The sequence below is a fragment of the Physeter macrocephalus genome, chromosome 14, assembly GCF_002837175.3.
Source record: "Physeter macrocephalus isolate SW-GA chromosome 14, ASM283717v5, whole genome shotgun sequence".
NCBI classification, from domain to species: domain Eukaryota; kingdom Metazoa; phylum Chordata; class Mammalia; order Artiodactyla; family Physeteridae; genus Physeter; species Physeter macrocephalus.
This window is the reverse complement of record NC_041227.1, coordinates 24195602-24216412: the sequence shown is the minus strand read 5'-3', so window position 1 is coordinate 24216412 and position 20811 is coordinate 24195602. Positions and strand designations below refer to the sequence as shown.

At 41.7% G+C, this 20811-nt stretch overlaps 1 protein-coding gene across 4 annotated transcripts in view; it reads left to right on the top strand.

Annotated features, from left to right (window-relative positions):
* MAPRE1 (microtubule associated protein RP/EB family member 1) overlaps positions 1 to 17803 on the top strand; it is a 33098-nt gene extending 15295 nt beyond the window's left edge. For 3 of the 4 annotated variants that reach the window (XM_024128398.2, XM_024128399.3, XM_007122358.3), the window contains exons 4-7: positions 1355 to 1562; positions 5399 to 5520; positions 10114 to 10266; positions 11915 to 13661. In XM_024128398.2, coding sequence (XP_023984166.1) covers positions 1355 to 1562; positions 5399 to 5520; positions 10114 to 10266; positions 11915 to 11971 — 540 coding nt within the window. In that variant the 3' untranslated portion in view covers positions 11972 to 13661. Of the gene's footprint in view, positions 1 to 1354; positions 1563 to 5398; positions 5521 to 10113; positions 10267 to 11914; positions 13662 to 17303 lie in introns of those variants that run through there. The other variant, XM_028498740.2, reaches the window with a different exon arrangement.
* Positions 17804 to 20811: the final 3008 nt, after the last annotated feature.

Here is a 20811-nt window from a genome sequence, read left to right as displayed (position 1 = left end):
ATAAGTAGCTCTAATAGAGAAGATTCTAGAACTACTTGATTTTTATAGCAAAGTACAAAGAAGATGGCTGGCAGGTGCTGGAATGTTCCCTTTTGTCCCCAAGGTTATTTGAAGCTACCAGAAACACAGACCACCAGGCTTCACTAGGGTAAATAGCTTTGTTTTAGTAGATAACAGATTATTGCAAAATTAAGTAGTTTCCCCCCATTAGAAGGGCTTATCCTTTAAGCCATTTTTGGGGGGGACATTTTTTTTAGTAAAGCTTGTAATCGTCCTCTGATTATCTTGCTGCTGTATCTGGTTTTTATTTACTTTGAAATCAGTCTTATTTTTATTTTAGTTCTGTCTCTGTACAATATATAAAATACACATTTGTGTTGGAAGAATATCATTTAGTTATCAGGCATAGTTTAAACTAGGTGTAGCTTATTATCTAAAATAATTTTTCTTTTTCTTTTTATGGAATTTATTTTTTTGAATAAGGAAAATTTTTGAAGTATATAAGTTAGAATAGTGCAGTGATCTCCCATGTACCTCAGTGATTATCAACTCAGGGCCAATTTTGTTTCATGTATACCTCTATCCCACCCCCTGTACTCGTGGATTATTTTGAAGTGAGTTACAGACATAACATTTTATTTGTAAATGTTTCAGTATCACACAGAAATTTTTTAAAAATTATTTGCTCAGATGGGTGGATATAGTTCAGATTGTAACTGGAATCCTTGAAGAGTTAAAAGATAGTTAAGCTCTGGCCAGCAGTCCCACCATTTGAAGTAATACCTGATAACACAGTATTCTTGTACAATAAAAAACTTACAGGTCCTTTAAAGTATGTTTTAATAGGACTGGAATTACTTGAAAAACATACCATTTTGTAGAAGTCTATCCCAGGACTGATTCCGTACGTTGACCTATTTTTAAGACAGAATTTTTTTTAGCACAGTTCATCGTGGATGCCTGTGGTTAGTTTGTGCTCTGGATTTCATACCTTGTGACAGGCACCGTGGCCGTGCAAGTTCCATGGGAGCTTTACTCTTTACAGTGGAATGACATATCTTAGGATGTGTTTGGATGTGTATATGTGACTTATGTATGATACTTGTTTCTTTTGCATTTCTCATTTCTTTTGATGGACTTGGAGGGGGACTGGCTGTTGTTAAGTTCTCTGTGGAAGGCAAATTGAATGAAACTTGCTCTACAAACTTCCAGGGGCTTACTTAGCACTTAGTTCTTGCCTCTAAAATATTTTTTTCTCCTTTGGCAGAGCTTTATACTGATTTGATGGAGATGTTTGATGCTTGCCAGAAGCTTCTTCTTGCTTTGGGCTAAATAGTCTTGTGTTTCTCTGCAGATAATTCCTGTGGACAAATTAGTAAAAGGCAAGTTTCAGGACAATTTTGAATTCGTTCAGTGGTTCAAGAAGTTTTTTGATGCAAACTATGATGGGAAAGACTATGACCCTGTAGCTGCCAGACAAGGTCAAGAAACTGCGGTGGCCCCCTCCCTTGTTGCTCCAGCTCTGAACAAACCGAAGAAACCTCTCAGCTCTAGCAGTGCAGGTAAAACAAACAAACAAACAAACCAAAAAAACCCCAAAAACCCACACACAAAAAATACCATTTCCAGGGCTTCCCGGGTGGCACAGTGGTTGAGAGTCCGCCTGCCAATGCAGGGGACACGGGTTCGTGCCCTGGTCTGGGAAGATCCCACATGCTGCAGAGCGGCTGGGCCCGTGAGCCATGGCCGCTGAGCCTGCGCGTCCGGAGCCTGTTCTCCGCAACGGGAGAGGCCACGACAGTGAGAGGCCTGCGTACCACAAAAAACAAACAAACAAACAAACAAAAAAAACAACAAAAAAAATACCATTTCCAAATACATTCATTCTTATAGTATTCAGTCAGAAGGGTTTGGGTAGCCGTAGGCTTAGGGAGCTTAAAGAGCATAAGCCCAGCCACATGGCCGAGGGATGGATTGTGGCATCAGGGCCCTGTGTTTGTTCTTAGATCTCTGGAGCCCTGTGTAATCACTTCACCTCTATCCTGCTGTTTCCTCCTCTGTAAAAGGGGAATTTCAGTACTTGCCCCTAGAGGACTGTTCTTGAGGCCTGAATGAGTTACTGTATCGATTTGGCCAACACACTTTAGTTGGAATAGAAGTCCCTCAGGTTAGCTCACATAAAAGAGAGTTTGAACACAAGGGCATTTCATCTTAGAGCCCTCGGATGGGAAGTTGCAACCATACCTGAACTCCCAGGAACTGAAGGAGCATTCTAGGTCTCTTGGGGACTGCTCTTGGCTCTGCGTCATTGTTCTGTCTGCAGACCAGCTTCCTGCTCTTAGTCACGGCTTCCCTGCCCTCCCTAGAGTGCTAAGTTCTGTGATGCCAGCAGAATCTAGGAGTCAGGGGGAGGCTGTTTTTAGAGACTTTCTTTAAAAGTCTTGTCCTGGTAGGTTTCCCCAAATTGCAGTAGTACACTCACAGAACATATACTTTGGGGCAGGGTGGATGTTCTGCACATGCTAACTCCTCCTCAGAAGGTGACAAGAACGTTAGTTAAAGTCGTGTAGTACCTTGGGAGAGAGGCTGATCCATCTGGTAGGTAGAGAGGGACATTGAGTACTTTGTAATTTTGATAGCTTTATTGAGCTCTGATTCACTTACCATACAATTCACCCATTTAAAGTATACAGTTGAATGGTTTTTAGTACATTCATAGGTGTGTTCTACTATTGCCATAATCAGTTTTAGAACATTTTCATTACCCCCCAGAAGAAACCTCATGTGTGCTTAATAGCAGTCACTTCCCATTTGCCCCCAACTCGCCTCCCTCCCTGCCAATCCTAGGCAACTACTAATCCACTCTCTGTGGATTTACTTATTCTGAACATTTCTGAATGGGATTATAGAATACATAGTCTTTTGTGTCTGGCTTCTTTCATTGAGCATAATGTTTTCAAGGTTCATCCATATTGTATCATATATCAGTACTCCATTCCTTTTTATGGCTGAATAACATTCTATTGTATGGTTGTAGCACATTTTATTTATTCATCAGTTGATGGTGATTTGAGTTCTTTTCATTTTTTAGCTTTTATGAGCAATGCTGCTATGACCATTCATATACAAGTTTCTGTGTGGGCATATGTTTTCTCTTGGGGTATATATCTTTTTAAAAAAAATTTTTTTAAACACATTTATTGGAGTATAATTGCTTTACAGTGGTGTGTTTCTGCTTTATAACAAAGTGAATCAGCTATAAATATAGATATATCCCCATATCTCCTCCCTCTTGTGTCTCCCTCCCACCCTTCCTATCCCACTCCTCTAGGTGGTCACAAAGCACTGAGCTGATCTCCCTGTGCTATGCGGTTGTATCCCACTAGCTATCTATTTGACATTTGGTAGTATATATAAGTCCATGCCACTCTCCCATTTCGTCCCAGCTTATCCTTCCCCCTCCCTGTGTCCTCAGGTCCATTCTCTACGTCTGTGTGTTTTTTTTCTGTCCTGCCCCTAGGTTCTTCAGAACCATTTTTTTTTTTTAGATTCCATATATATATGTTAGCATACAGTATTTGTTTTTCTCTTTCTGACTTACTTCGCTCTGTAGGACAGACTAGGTCCATCCACCTCACTACAAATAACTCAATATCGTTTCTTTTTATGGATGAGTAATATTCCATTGTATATTTGTGCCACATCTTCTTTATCCATTCATCTGTCAGTGGACACTTAGGTTGCTTCCATGTCCTGGCTATTGTAAATAGAGCTGCAATGAACATTGTGGTACATGACTCTTTTTAAATTATGGTTTTCTCAGCGTATATGCCCAGTAGTGGGATTGCTGGGTCATATGGTAGTTCTGTTTTTAGTTTTTTAAGGAACCTCCATACTGTTCTCTATAGTGGCTGTATCAGTTTACATTCCCACCAACAGTGCAAGATTCCCTTTTCTCCACACCCTCTCCAGCATTTATTGTTTGTAGATATTCTGATAGTGGCCATTCTGACGGTGGCCGTTCTGACTGGTGTGAGATTTGTTTGTTGGCAATCTGTATATCTTCTTTGGAGAAATGTCTGTTTAGGTCTTCTGCCGATTTTTGGATTGGGTTGTTTGTTTTTTTGATACTGAGCTACATGAGCTGCTTGTAAATTTTGGAGATTAATCCTTTGTCAGTTGCTTCATTTGCAAATATTTTCTCCCATTCCGAGGGTTGTCTCCAAGAGTATATACTCTTGGAGCAGAATTCTTGGGTCATATGGTAACTCTGTGTTTAACCTTTGACAGAACTACCTGACGGTTTTCCAAAGTGACTGAATCATTTTATTTTCCCATCAGCAGAGTATATGAGGGTTCAGATTTCTCCAAATATTGAGTACTTTTATTCTTTAGCTTCTTAGAATGGGGAACTGCATAGATAGCCCTGTGCATTTCATGTTTCAGATGCTGCTAACAGGCATGTGGAGACTTGCATTAAGTATTTAGTCTTCAGGTTAAACATATGCTAGAGATCCTCCAGCAGAAATGCCTATTACTGTGGGTGAAAGGCCTGATGGTTATTGAACAGTTTGGGATGTCAGGAAAATGAGATATTACTAAGCCTGGCATAATGTACAAGCTTTACAAAATACTTGCTGAATGAATAAAATCATGAATGATAAATTTACCTTGAGGTAGCCCATTCTTGATTATTCTTAATTATTTTAACTTGTAGATAGATTGGCCCCTTGTAGCTTTTTCCTCATCTTTGTCTGCTTTGGCCATTCATACTGAGAGATATCTTTAAGCACTGGTCAGTGTGCTGCTTTTCCCTCCTAACCCTTTTAAACACCTTTTAAAAGGGAAGCAGGATGGGGTTTTGAAGTCATTAGTGGTCAAAGCAGGCTCTACCCCAATCCAAGCTTCCCAATCCAAGGAGCCTGAGGTTCTGAGTTAGGAGGCACCTTATTTTCCAGATGGGGAATTGTGGGCACCCCACAGCAGCTGGGACTGTGAGCTCCTGGCCTGAAGTTTTCCTTTGCTCCGTAAAGCTGCCCTGTATGTGGATGTGGTTGGAGCTGGGTTAAGGTAGATCATCTGTATGTACCAGGATGACTTTGCCTCTTTCAGATGATAGTCCTGTCCACCCCAGCGGAAAAAAGGCCACGCCAAAGGACTTATTCCCAGCACGAAAGATCGTGGCTAAAATTGGTACTTAAATGTGCTGCCAGGATGAAAAACCACTTTGGGCAAACATGGGGTGCAGTCTTGCATGCTGGGATGTCTCTGTTGGGCCTCCTCACTGCATAGCTATGGAGGGCAGTTGGTCACAGCCTCCTCTTGTTGTCTGGTGGGTTCTTTTTTGTCTTGAAATTTCTCCTCTTAAAAAAAAAAACAACAACTCTGCTCCTCTCAGCTCCACAGAGGCCCATTGCAACACACAGAACTACTGCAACCCCTAAGGCTGGCCCGGGCGTGGTGCGGAAGAATCCTGGTGTGGGGAACGGGGATGACGAAGCAGCCGAATTGATGCAGCAGGTAGGCACCTCATGTGTCCAAGACAGGAGCCGCCTTGGGGGAAAGATGCTTGCTGCCCTGACCAGGGAGGCTTGTCCGTGTTCTTGTGGGAAGACCTGCCTTGTCTGCATACCAAAGCAGTCCTCGTGACACATGTGAGCGCTTTGGAGCTGGTGGGCACTGTGAGCCTGGAGGTGACGATGGAAGAGAGGGGCCAGGCATTTTTGAGCTCTGTTAGATCTATTTCTATTAGAAACCCATGTCTGTTTGGAAACCTGCCCATACGATGGAACCCTGTTGAAAGTCTTTGGAACGCTGTCAGGGTTCTGTGGGATTCGGAGAATGTCTCCTGAATTTTGGCTCTGACAAAAGATAGATTTCCCTTCTAAATGATAATTTAAAAAAATATTCCGCAGTCTCTCTGCTGAAATCCTGGGCCACTAGAGGATCAAGTTGAGAGTGGAACTGGTATGCAAAGCCTATTGCTTCTCTGTTCTTAATAGGTCGGTGATTTGAAACATCTTCAGGATTAAATATCCTGAAGGTACTTGGGAGAGGTCTCTGTAGATCAGAACAAATTTTAGACTTTTAGTCATTTTCTCACTAATTCTTATAGTTGTTTTATTTGTTTGTTTGCTTTTGGATGATTCTCTTGATTAATTCCAGATTTAAAATCAAGGATGCTCTGTGATTCCTGTGACTTTGGGATTGAACCCTTTTACTTGCCTTTTAAAAGCCAAGTCCTAAAGCCTGGAGGAAATGGCCTCACTTTAATCCAGAACCTCTTGTGACCCAGATCATACTTCTAGGAAATCAGGACACAAAAGCCTGCTCAAAGATCACATTTGGTTTTTTTCATTCTTTGATTTGTGTGTGCCCCATGGTCATAGGTGTCTTGGGAGCGTGGAAGTGACTGGGTCACCATCCCCATTGTTGTGGCAGCCTCAAGCACCCTGTGGGCACTGTCACTGTGAGTGCATAAGTCCTGGAGAATAAGGAGCCTTCCCTGTAACTGTTGGTGTCCAGGCACAGGTGTACACAGGAAGCAGTCTCAGTGAGAAATAGGGTAAAGAGGTGTCATTGCCGAGGCCCGGCAGCCAGCACTCTGTTGGCCTTGTGCTCTCCAGGAGAAGATGCAGTGGGTTCCATGGGACTGCTGTTCAGCTGGTGTCCGGTGTGAGGGAGCACTGGCTTTGGGTTGCATAGATTTGGGGCGCATCCTGGCTCTGCCACTTAACTTCTACTTGGGGCAAGTCAGTTAACCTCTCCGAATTCACTGCCTTGTATGCAGTGGGGCTAATACTTTGATCACGGTAGTTGAGCGGATTTCATGAGCTGATGTTTTGCCAAGTACCTGGAAGGGTGTTTGGGATAAATGGGGTAAATGGCAGTGGATGAAAGACAGTTGTGATTGTTATGGTTCTTGTCTGTGGGCTTGATAGAGTGAAATAGGTTCTGAAGTATGTTTTAAAAGTTCATAGGAGTTAGATTTTTTTTGGTGAAATATACAACTGTTAATAGCAAAAACAAAACTACCATTTTTAGAGTGTGAGTGCCAGTGCTCTACTAAGCATTTTCTTTCATTTTTGCAGCAGCCGTGAGAAGTGTTACAGAGGACAGTGCAGCTCGGAGAGGTTAAATAGCCTAAGTTGGGGTTTGGACCCAGCTCACAGCCAGCTGGTCCAGCCCTGCCTCAGAACTGATTTGTTCGGCCTGAACAGGGTTTTGATTTTTATTATTATTTTTTTTTAATATGAAGGATTTTAGGTTCTTTCCAGGTTTCCAAAGTCCTGAGCACACCCTGTTACTGACTCCCATGGCTCATTTACATGATGTCTCTACCCCTGAAAGTATTTGAAGTGGTGACCCTTGATAAAGGTGTGGAGGTCAGTTGTGGGACACAACTGATGTGCGGAAAGTAGAGCCACATGGGCTTGGTGGGCTAAGAGGAGAACAGTGTATTCTACATAAATTACCTGTGGTGTTCATAGCCTTTGGGAGATCTGCAATGATTCTACACTGTTAAGTCATCCTGGAGAAATGTTCTTTTAGTTGATTTTAGTCCAGAGCAGTGCTGTTCAGTAGAAATAGGATGTAAACCAGAAATGTGAGGCATATACAGAACTTAAAGTTTTCTGGTAGCCACATTGAAAAGAGTAACAAGAAACAGGTTAGATTAATTCAAATAACACATTACCCAATATATCTAAAATATTAACATTCTGACATGTGATCATTACAAATAATTATCAGTGAGATGTTTTACATTTGAACATTGTACTAGGTCTTTGTAATCCAGTATGTGTTTCATCTTTACAGCCTGGTCTCAATTGCGCTGGCCACAGTTCAAGGGCTCAAAACACCACATGTGGCTCATAGCTACTGTATTGGCCAGTGCAGGCCCAAAGTGTTCTCCTTGGGCTTCTTAGGTTACAGCTATTACTTAACTATAAGAGAGTGTTCTAAGAGTGATGCTGATTACTAGCCACAGATTTTTTTTTTTTTTAGCCACAGATTTTTAATAACCTTATAAATAAGCAGTTAGAGGAGTGCCAAATGAAAGCTGATGACTCAGTGTATGCGTGTTGTTTCTTGTGGATTCATAGTTATTGAGTGATGTCAAGGAGGGCTGCTGCTTTGGCAGCCAGTGGGACCTATCCGGCTGGGTTCTGGTGCCCTTGTTGATTTGTAGGCCAGAGAAGGGTTCAGTGGGTTTGTGAGGGAGGCACTAGTGTAACGTGTGTGTACAGATGGACTCCAAGCCACCGTGCCTCGTGAAGCTGTTTTGACTTCCCTTTCCTTCTCATGTGACTAGAAGGCCTCTTCCCTGGCTCATGGACCTTGGGCTGAAGATCCAAGGCAGCTTCCAGTACTGGGGATAGTCTACTCTTGCCCTTTTGTCCCCTTCTTGTACTCACTCCACTTTGGGAGTGACTGATAGTTTAAGGAAAGGCAACAAATAGCAGTTAAAGCAGGGGTGGGGAGGGTGGGGGCAGATGGATGATTTCGTTTTGCTGGTGACTAGGTGGTGTTAGTACTTTATTGAAACTTTCAATTATTTTTATTTTTACTTATTAAAAAAATTTTTTTTGGTTTATTTTTTGGCCGTGTGGAATGTGGGATCTTAGTTCCCCCACCAGGAATCGAACCCGTGCCCCCTGCATTGGAAGTGCAGAGTCTTAACCACTGGACCATCAGGGAAATCCTTTCAGTTATTTTTAAAAGTGATTTCTGTGGTTGCTAAAGGAATAGTGAGAGGGTGTCTAGAACCTTGATTCTAGTTTGGTCTTTTCAGGCCTTTGATGTTGAACACTGAAATTAAGTCTTTGACAGAATGGTCCTGGTGGTTCCAGTCACCTGCTCCTGATCATCTCTGGATGCTTCTCAACTGCAGGTTACAAAGGGACAGGATTTGATCTCTTCGGTTGGGTCTGGCTTCTTCATCAGAGAAGCTGGATAAGCTGTTTGCTTGTTTTTGCAGCTAGAAGTTCAGAAGGTAGACTAGATTTCTCTGGTGCTTCTGGCTCTCAGAATTCCCTGCTACCCAAATTGTTCTCAGCAGCTGCACCTTTGATTCCCTGGCTCGGCGTTCCATGGGGGCCTAGCCTGTAAGGCCTGTGAGGATTTTATGCTGCACCCTATGCCATGTAATTTGCATTCAGTGAGAGTTAAACTGAATTCACGTCATAGATTTGAGTATACTGGAACGAAGACATACTGTGCTTAAAATACACAAAGGGCTGTGAGAGTTGTTACAACTTCTGTTACTTGTGGCTGGATAGAGTCCTGGCGGAAGCACTGAGATTTATTTCTTCATTGCCCCTTTGTGGAAATTAAGAGTCCCTCAGTGGGGCTCCTGGAGGATCCTGCCGCACAGGTGGTGTGAGCTGACAGGATGCTCAGGGGAGCTAGCGGTGGAGTGTGGTGGGGTCTGCTCCCTGCCTCTGCTGTCTTCTCTCCCTTTTGAAACTCTCTTGGGAGAGAGAGTGATGTGGGGACCCTCTCATCAGAGGATGCTTTTCTTTTGAGTCATGGATCGCCCCCTAGCCCCAACATATTGTGGGGAGAAAGAACCGTTGAGTTTCCATGCCCAGGCCTGCCTCAGTGCTAGCTGTCTTTGGCTAGTATTAGTCATCTTTAGATAGTTTTCCCCTCCTGGCTCATCATTTCTACCCTGCTCCCTTGGACCAGACCCTCTCTTACCATTGACTTCAACTTGCAGAAAGACTTGAACTTGATTGACCAAGTGCCCTGGTAAGGACTCAGTATATGATGGGCAGCCACTCTGCTGGGCCAGGTTGTGGATTCTGCTTCTGTATTTGTCTCAGGCTCCCATGGGTTTTTCTCTTTGATCTTGTCTTAGTCCCTGAGAAATTCGTGCATGTTCCACGATATAGCCTGTCCTTTCCTGGGAATTGTTATAGTCAGGGTGCCATGAACAAGCCCATGTTATTTATCTGGGGCTGAAGAAAATTGACATGAAACTAAAGTAGGGTTTTGACCTTGTTAGAGAGTTTGCTGAAAGCCCACATCTCCTTTTGGGTTAGAAGCTTATCTGATGTGCTGTTGGTGCATGAATGCCAGGTGTCTAACCCTTTCTAATGTTTTGTGCAGGTCAACGTGTTGAAACTTACCGTCGAAGACTTGGAGAAAGAGAGAGATTTCTACTTTGGAAAGCTAAGGAACATTGAATTGATTTGCCAGGAGAACGAGGGGGAAAACAACCCTGTATTGCAGAGGATTGTGGACATTCTCTATGCCACAGATGTACGTGTTGACGTTGAGGATATTTTCTTGCCATTTTGCCACCTAAGAGAAAATAGAAAAATTTTATCTGGTTGGTTTCGGCACACTCAGTACTGATGCTTGTTGTGTTTCAGCATAACATTCATCAAAAGACTTCATCTTTGACCCTTAAAGTCAGCCAGAGAGGGCACCTCTGCCCAGCTTCAGCCTCTGCCTTGAGGTCTGTGAGCCTTTGAGGCAGGCATAGGACACTCAGGTGGCTGGCTGCCCTGCTTCTGTAGTTTGTGACCACTGATAGGTCGTGAGTGCCACAAGGTGCTCTTAACCCCGCTATCCCCACTCCACCCCTTTCAGCTTGGACCCCTCAGCCTGAGGTGCTGCCTTCTTTTTAATAGGGCCCTAGGCATGCCCTGGAGAACCAGGCACATGGCCCCTATTTGATGTCTGCTGCCCACAGCTGTCAGAGTGTACCTTTTTCCTCCCAACCAGGAGTGTATCTGGTTCCTATTTCCCCAGAGTGCCTTGTGGTCAAGTTTCTTGGGATCCATGTGTATTACACAGCCGAATCTGCTGATATTAATCATGCTGTGTTAGCTGAACAAGGAAAACTGATTTTCCCTAGATTTAGGATTTGACATCTTGCTGTGTCCACTGTTTAATGGCTGCAATTATTTATAATTCTTCTGCATGCCTGGCAAGGTCTTTAGGATCAAACTACAGTATATGTCTACATGTTTCGTAGTACGTGGCAGAATACAAATATAAGGCAGCATTAATGCTGTTACTAACAGTGTGCTCTAAACATATCAAGTGAATTTGGGGGGATTAAGACAGATGACTGGAAAGTTGATAATTTGTTCAATAAATCCTTATTTCGGGCTTGCTCTGTGCCAGATAATACAAAGGGGTTGAAGATATAGGTGTCCTTGATTTAGTCTGAGTATTATTTTAGTGGAGTCATAGCTTAAGTAAATTTAGCCATAGATATTTAGTTAAAAAAAAGATGGGGGTTGAAGGGGAAGTCTAAATTCTTATGGTAGTGTGGCCATTAGCACATGCCAGATACCCTGGAGTGAGTGTGAGGTGGGAGCCGTGGGTGTGATATTTTCCCATGCTTCTGATGTTGGCTCAGCCTTGCAGCTATTATGTGTGTTGTGGGTGTTTTGGGTAAACAGAACACCTGCAACACCTGCAGTAGCATGTGTGCATGGTTCCTAAGTGCAGGCAAAAGAATGAATGAAGGAAAAGCTGGCTGTATGGACAGTTTATGGAGAGGAGATGGTATGGCACCATTATGGTGACTTCAGCGATTTTTGAGGGTAAATTTTCTTAAACAACTTTATTGACATAATGAAGTGCACATATTTAAGTACAACTTGATGTGTGAGATCATCACCATAATCAAGACAGTGTACACATCCATCACCCCTGAAAGATTGAGAGTAAATTTGTGCTCAGTTTTTGCCTTTTGTGGGATGTGATTCCACTGCCTAACTAATAAAATAGTGGTCACTTGGCCTTGTGCCATTAAATGCCAAGTGTGTGGTAGAGACAGGAAGAACCGTTGACTTTGAGAGGCTTTAAATATGAGGAAAGTGAACCCACAGTAGAAACTGATCTTTCATTCAGCGTTGAGTAATAACTTTCCCCTCTCATTTTCCCATTTCAGGAAGGCTTTGTGATACCTGATGAAGGGGGCCCGCAGGAGGAACAAGAAGAGTATTAACAGCCTGGACCAGCTGAGAATCATCTGAATTCTTCACTCCAAATCATGTGCTTAACTGTAAAATATTCCCTTTTATTATTCTTAGAGGACTCACTGGTTTCTTTTCATAAGCAAAAAGTACCTCTTCTTAAAGTGCACTTTGCAGAAGTTTTTCACTCCTTTTCCAATAAGTTTGAGTTAGGAGCTTTTACCTTGTAGCAGAGCAGTATTAACATCTGGTTGGTTCACCCAGGAAACAAAGAGGCTGACCATGGGGCTCACTGTGTGGATGTTGGTAGCACTGATGGCTGGAGAAGGGGGAGATCTCAGTAGAGAAGTGTAAAGACTGGTTTGAATTTTAAGCTAATGTGAAATCTTGACAGAGAACGTTTTAATAAATAAATGCCTTAAGAGTATTTAAAAGATGCTTCCATATTTCAAAATGTAAAACGTTAACCTGACAGGAGCTTCTGTGTGTTTGACATTGTGTCTGGGAAGGAAGGGCCAGAACCTGGAACCTTTGGGACCTGCTGTTCCCAGCCCTCACGGGGCTGCCTGATCCTCATAGGCCCAGACCTTGGCCCAAAAGGAAAGTTTGAAAAGTTGCTTTGTAAAGCCATTTAGTGTCCTTGACCAGTTGCATCCCTGATAAGAAGCAAGAGGCATTGTTGCCTGGATGAATAGAGGGTGTGTTTCAGCCCTGAGACGTGTTGAGTCGAAGAGCTTGATTTTCATAGAACATTTCTCTGGTGGTTTTTCCATTTATCCCTGATATTTCTGTGTACTGTGTTTTGTTGTTGTTGTTGTTGTTTTTTTGAAATGAGGTGTGTCCAGTTTTTAAATCTAACAACTACTTTTGGGGACTTGCCCGCATCTCTGGGATTTGAATGGGGGTTGTGTCCCATTTTACTGTCTTTTAAGTTTACATTTAACATGTTTCTCTTCTCTGCTCCCCTTGCCCACTGGGGACTCCTCTTTGGCTCCTTAAAGTTTGCTGCTTAGAGTGGAAGTTCAGCAGGCAGGTGATCATGCTGCAAGTTCTTTCTGGACCTCTGGCAAAGGGAGTGATCAGTGAAGGAAGGCCACTGCTACCTTGGAATCTGCAAGGCTGGGTGTTTTCGGTACCTGCTGTCCACAGCCCTCCACTGTTATCGGAATACTTAACCAGTGCACTAATCTCTTTGGAGATAAAAATGTTAGCGTGTTACTAAATGTTAATTTTCTTTTGCAGAAAATACAGTACCATGTCTGAGTTAATTATTAATATTTAAAATATTTCATTCCTTAACTCCCTCATTTGCTTTGCCCACAGCCTATTCAGTTCCTTTGTTCGGCAGAATTCTGCAAAATGTGTGTTACCCACTACTGAGATTGTTCTGCCCCTGATGTATTTGTATTGATTTGTTTCTGGTGGTAGCTTGTCCTAAAATGTGTGTAGCAAACAGGTATTTTATGATAAAATTGTTGTGTAGTGCATGCTCTGTGTGGAATTCAGAGGAAAACCCAGATTCAGTGATTAACAATGCCAAAAAATGCAAGTAACTAGCCATTGTTCAAATAACAGTGGTGCTATTTCTCTTTTGTGGCCTTTTAGACTTTTGTTGCCCTAAAATTCCATTTTATTGGGAACCCATTTTCCACCTGGTCTGTCTTGACAGGGTTTTTTGCTACTTTAAACAGTTTCTAAATAAAATTCTGTATTTCAAGAGTGTCATGTCTTCTGAAATTTGTCTTGCCCTGGATATATTATTTTAGGTTCAAATGATAAGGTACCCATGCTTCTTTCTTAAATTAGGACTGATCTTTTGAAATCCTTCACTGTTTTTTTTTTTTTTTCAAATGTGCTTATTTGTAAGGCTGTTTCTTTTTTCTCCATTCTTCACAGTACATTTCTCAGCCTCCTGCTGTTTCACACTCTCATGTTACTGTGAGAGGTCTTTCAGAAGTCCAGGGCTTGGCCTAGCTACCATGAAACCTTTTCAGGCTGTTTCCTCCAGAGGTATACAGGACAGAGCTTGGTGGATACCATGGGGCAATACTTTTTTTTCCTGAAAGTATGTTTCAAAGGCAGTGAACCCAGTCAATCTATAACCTGAAATCATCACCATTTTTCTTCCCTTTTAAAATTCTGTGCTGTAAGAAATGAGTTCAAAAGACGAACGTGCTGCCATTTTCAGTATAAAAGAAAGTTAAATGGTCAGAAGGTAGCTTTCTGTATGATCTTTAGGGTACCCACCACAATTATGGATGCTCTGTAAACCCAACTTGATGATTTTGACTAGGGTTACACCCACGTTACTTCCTGTAGAAGTTAACGGTATGAAGCCTTCCTTAAAATGTTACGCACCTTCAAGAAGGAATTGGATACCACATGTGTTTGTAATTTACAAGAGGATCCCTCCAGGAGTGCATGGAGTTTGCGAAGATAATTGGGTAATGTCAGCTGAGACGTTACCTTGGGAAGAGTGAAGCTGATAACTGTGTGTATCTCTGACCTAGTAAGTCCATTGGCCTGACTCTTTAGGCTGAGGCACAGTCTTCTAATGTGACTAATTCAGGTTAGGTCACTGGTGCGGTGAACTTGAATAAGCTGCTTGGTTTGCTTGGCAAGTTCTGTGTTGCATGCAGTATAGGTAAACAGATGGCTGGATTTAGATTTAGGATTCACTCATGCTGGTGGTCCTCAAACTGATGGGCTTCAGAATCACCTGTAGAACTTGATTGACATAATTTCTAAAGTCCAATACCAGAAATTCTGAGTCAGGAGATTAGAAATCTGCATTTTACTGTATACCTCAGGTGACCTGGGCTTAATGTAGTCCTCAGACCTGTACTTTTTGGCCTAACATTTATGCCTGCAAGTTCAAGTCTAATTCTGGCAGGGGGGATATCAGATTGGAGTCCTTGTTAGGTGCCTCCTAGCTTTGTGACTTTTGAGCTAATTGATCCCTTTTCTTGTTCTGACCTGCTAAACAGGGATGATGATGTTGGCTGCAGTGCCTCCCTCACTGGGTGCTTGTTGAGATCAGAATGAGCTGAGAAACAAAAGGTGACCACAGCGTTAGGAAGCCCTGCATGGGTTCTTGATCCAGTCTGAAATTGTTTATAGATCAGAAAAGCTTAGGGCACACTTCAGGAGGGTGATCCTTAAGATAGACCGAGTATTTTGTAAAGTAAGTAACAAGTTCTTCTAATGTTTCTTTTTCAGCTTGCGGGGATTGATGAGTCCAGCTCCTTTTAGTTTTCAGACTATGATTTTCATCCTGTTTTTCCCCCAGGTGAAATCGTGTTCTAAACACACCTTTCCCCTTTTTCTTTTAAATGAAGATTCAGTGATTCAGTAATTGATTCATTGATTTAAAGATAGGTATTTCTTCAGGATTTACTCTCTAGAATATAATATGGTGTTGGAAAGGAAGCAGTTTTCTTTTGCTATAACCAAAATGAGTCTAGGGAAGTTTTTCTTTAATGATTGTTTTATGAGATTTGGTATAAGGAACTCCTTTTGTGATGTTTACCATAGTTCACCATAGTCTACAAACAAAACGTAGGCTTTAAGCCTGATCAGCCTAATCAGATTAATTTGCTAGTATGTGGGTGACCCAAATCTGACTGCTGTCAACAGAGTGGAAGTAATTGCTTTGAACCAAGCTGAACCTGAGCCTTCGGTTAGTGTTCATGAATCACCATTTTGCTGGTCTGGCACTGTTGCTGTTGTGTTAAAATTAGGAGTATGTCGTACTTTTGAATTCATGCAGTCCGGTTATAAAATTTTAAAACCCGATGACTTCATATTTATTTCTTACACTTGCAGCTTTTTTCTCAGTTTTCACATGTGACAGTATAACTGAATATGCAGGGTCCTTGTCCGAAAGAAAGCCCACAGAGGAATTCTGTGCTTTTACATTGAACTTGACTGTGCTTAGAACCATTATCCCAGATGCCTTCAGCCAGATTGTTATGCAGGTATAATTTGTGAAGGTCCGTTTCCCTTTTGGCTTAATCTGAGTTGGAAAGCAGTGTTACCTTAGCCTGGAGCACAGAGCTTTTTGTTGAGGTTGTGGTCAGGTTGCCTCGTTAATTTCGTTATCTAGGTAAGCAGGTCCAGCCCTAGAGTCAGAGTTCTAGGCCCCTTCTTCCAGGACCATGTATATATATATATATATATATATATATATATATATATATATATATATATATATACACACATATATATATATACACACACATTTTAAAAATTAAAGTAACCTATATTTCTTTTGTATTGGATGCTCTGATGTTCTGAATTGTAAAATGAAAGTAGCCTTCACAGACATGTTTCTGCAGGTAGGGAGAGGCAAATCTTTGTCCTGTGATCATTTGAAAAGCAAAGCAAGTTAGCCATCAAAGCCTAGAACTTTGTGAATGGTATCAAGAGATAGATTTAAATTGCAAAGTGATCTGTTAGCAGTTTGGAATTCTGTAAGATGTCTTACCTTAAAAGTTAAAAATTTTTTTCCTTAACTTTTTCCTGGTTTATTTTGAATATTTTTCGCAGTCGGCAGGAATTGGTGAGGATAGGCTTGATGTAGGTATGAGGAAAAGGAGGAAGAGCAGTTTATTCCATTTGCTGATGTCTTTAATTTTCAGTTTTGGTGGGAGAATGAGATTTGGGAAGCTGTAGTGAGATTCCGTCCATCGGGGTAGGTCTTAACAAAGCTGGCTTTGTGGCTCTTACGAGTTTCCAGCGGGGACAAAGATGAGTTTCTAAGATTCAGCTTTCATGGATGATTCACAAATTGCAGTTTAGATTATTAAAGTTAAGCCAAGGTCAAGCATGCAAGTGGGTAGACTGAATATATAAAGGGAGTGTGTGGCTGGAGCCCTTCTCCAAAATGAACAAGGGAGAAGTGCTGTGATCAGGAGGGCAAGGATCAGGACCAGGGTCCTTCCCCGGGCCCTGCATCCTTGGTCTGCAGAGCATGGCTTTTCATTGACTCAGTGAAGAGATGAGCGAGGATGGTTTCCCCAGGAACCTTTCTGAGCCAGGAAAAGTTACTTAGGTCTGTAAAAGCCAGTAGGATACCAGAGCCAGAAAGAGTGGGAGAGTGCCCAGTTCCAGCAAGTGTTGCCTCTGGAGGCCAGTTTTCAACAGTTGAGAAAGTTTGGGTTCAGAGAAGAGCACAATGTTTCTCAGCATCAACTACATACATTTTGCATGTGAAATTTTGAAAAAATTTGCACTGACAATGAAATGGTTTGTAAAGTGTACATCCTTTTGTATTTTAATAAAAGTTTTGACTCTAAAAGAAGATATTTTGACAGATGAAGTAAAAAGTGGCTCAACACATGTGTTTGGCTTTTTTTCCCACAGGCTGCAAGCTGCAGGGAGAGCTTTGCTAATACGTCCATTCCTGAACCACCATTTAGTGCAAGAATCTAAATATATTGCACCCAGGATCTGTCACCATTTATCCTAGTCTAAGCTTGAGCGACCTTCAGATTTCTTTCCTGTCTTGCTTGCGTCACAGTTGTTTCATCACGTTCATATTTATATTTCTCCGATTGGGCCCATTTATATATTTTGGAGTAGTTCTAGTGATTTTAAGATCCAGCATACCTCAGGGTCATCTGGATTTTAGCGTTCTAAAGGTTGCTAACCTGATGTTGCCTTTTTTTTTTGTATTTTATATGTTTTTCTACAAAATAATGTGAGTTAAACGTGTAATTATATATGACTGCTGTTTTTACTTTGAAATTTTAAATGCTACTAGGAAGAATGGAATAACCTGTTTTTTACAGGTAGCTGTAGGCTAATCGCAGCTTGCCCGTGTGTGTGCACCTCCCTCCCTAGTAATTTTAAAGGCTGAGAGAAGAAACAATAATTCAACGTTGAATGAAATAAAAATTATTTTAAAAAATTTCCTAAGAATTTGTAACTCTCTGACTTAATTTTTTTTCTTTCTTTTTTGGGGAGGAGATGGGTAATTAGGTACTGAACCACCCCCAAGAATCTGCTGTTTTTCTTGAATCATGGTATTTTGAAATCTTCGGTATGTGAATCCGGAGTTCTCTTTGGCAGTGTGGTAGGAAGGGCATTGTTTTAAATGTCATGTGAGCTGAGTTGTTAGTCTCAACTAAAGGTGTGATCTTGACATTAATCCTCAGGGTCCCCTCCAGTTCCAGTGGTCATTGACTTCTGTCTTGTTTATTCGATTTTGAAAAGGAAAAAGCCTGTCTTCTTAGCTATCAAGTTGCACCTTAAAATTTTCAATAAATTTTATAAAGCTGAGAAGAATAATTGCAGCTTTACTGAAGAGTAATTCACACATATAAATTGTATGTTAGGTTACAATTTTTGACGTTTTAAATCCCGCAGTGGTAAAGCTGGCGAGGACAGAGTTGGCGCTGCTGCTGAGTGGAGTGGAGCTGCCTTCCCTGGAGCAGTGACTGTGTCCTTGAAGCCTTCCAGCAGCATTCCAGCTCCGCTTTTAGGGAGCAGAGTAGAATCTCCTTAGGACTGGCAAGCGATGCCTGCACTAGTCTCAAGTAGGACTTTGAACTTTTTTCCAGAATTATTTTGTGCAGACGTTTATCTACGAGATTTTTTTCTTCTTAAACACCTTCCCTCCTACTTCTTGAGTTAATAAACTTGAATTATTGATGATCACGATTTTATTCATTTTAGATGTGGGTTTTCTGAACTTTTCCTTACCTAAGAAGTGGAATGAATGCATCTTACTATATTTCCCCTTTGTTCTCATGTTTCTTCTTTGGGAAGGAAAGTTACATTTATTGTGATAGAATTTAGCATATTTTGGCCCATGTAAAAATGTTGATAAACGCAGGGGCTGCTGTAAGTAGAAATGATAACATTGGATTGGAAAATGAAAGCCCCAAACCAAAAGACAGTGGGGAATAGTCAAATCGGCCTTGTCTTTGTTTTTTGTTGTTGTTGTCTTTTTAATAAACCCTTCTAGTTTATTAATACCTAGTTTAGTAAAACTCTGATTTAAAAGACCTTCTGCATCTTTTATGACATTTCATTGAACCACTCTACTTTTCACGTTTTACAGTGTGACAAAGTCTTTTGTCTCCACTGTTGATGAAATGGGAGCAGAAATTTTTTCTCTGTGTGGGTGTTCTCTTTGTGGTGAAGATATGAGGAGGGGTCTTGGCTTCGTGATCAGTTAACATTTTGGTAACACCTAGGTCATCATGAAATGTGATTCAGCTGGGTATCTTTAAGTCTGGACTCCATGACCCTGGTTGAATTCTGCCCGGGAGATTTGCCTTTGGCCAGCTCATGCTGCTGAGTTATGCCAGGGGCAAGATGGAACAGTGCTATATCGAGTCCAGGCCTGCCATGAAGTCTGGGTTTATAGGACTCCCATCTTACACACAGTGCTCTTGTAGTCTTCCTCTTTTCAAAGAGTTGGAGTTCACGCATCTTATATTGAGAGAGCTGCTCTGCCTTCCACTGTCCTCCAACTGTGGGGGCTCGTTGGCCTTTTGGTTTTGGTGAACGCTGCTTTATCATTAAGCTCCCGGGCATCTTCCACAGTTTCCATGAGTTGTGGGTGCTCTGTGCTGTATTTGTCCTATGGGTCGTTCTCCACTCATACTTGTCCTGGCTTTGTGTGCTGTAGCTCCACCTGTCACTGTCTGCTGTAAGTTCAACTTCATCCATAAAAAGAATGTCTCAGATTAGATGAAACATGGCTGTGTGGTTATGGTTTGTGGGATGGCTTCTGCTGTTCCGTTTTGTCTTCTGCATATGGAATTCTATCTCATTTTCCTGGTTCTAAGTGTGGCCAGCTGACCCTTCAGTCAGGTTGAGGCCCTCGGAGTTCCACAGCGACTTCATAGAGGAGCTACTTTGGACTTGGGGGACAGCTGTCAAGATGTCTCCGTCGAGAAGGAAGTTGAAAGCCAATAAGCCTCTGTCAAATATAGCCAGCAGTGTTAACTGGGGAGAGCAAATTGGGTCAGGGTGAGTGAGAGTTTGGGGTTAAAGTCATCTCCAAAAGATTGGACACCTGGGCCCTAAAATCCATTTGCCTGAGATTAAAGGCCGAACAGGAGAGCTGAGCCAGTCTGAGCTAGATTTCCAGGACAGCTTTAACTGCATTTGGCCTTAAGTCATCTGCCCCTGTAAATTCTTACAAACGAATTACTCAGCAAACCAGTTATTCTCCCATCCTCTGCCTGCTTCCCTAGTGGCAGTTCTAAGCTGTCACCCGTTTCCAGGTTTGTACCGAACCCCACACCCTGGCCCCCTTCCCCTCAGAGGAGGCTTCCTCTGATCTTACCTGCTCTCATTCCAGATAGATATTTAACTCTACAGCTGAATCTTCTCTTCCTTCTAGTATCAGAGGACTGATACTTCTCTTTGCTTCTTACTCTTGTGCTTTGCTCTTGGATGTCTCTGTTGCCCTCAACCAATATTTTTTCCCCTTTGTGGCCTCAGTCCACGAACATACAGAGCTCCTCCCTTTCTCATAAAACTTGTAGTTTTAAAATAATTATTGTAGTTTAAAATAATTATTGTAGTTTTAAATAAATTATTGTAGTTTTAAGATATTTATAAAATAATAAAAAGATTTAAATAGTTGTGAGAATAGTATAAAGAACTCCCCTTTGCCCAGACTGACTAATATGGTGAACATTTTGCCGCATTTGCTTTATCATCGTATGCGTTTGTTGAACCATCTGGGTATAAATTACAGATATTGTGTCCCTTTGCCTTTAAATACCCAAGTGTGTATTTCCTAAGATCAGGGATGTTCTCTTGTATAACCACAGAACAGTTGTCAAAAGCAGGAAACAACATTAATTCAATATTATCTAAGAACGTAGTCATGTTTAAATTTTGCCGATGG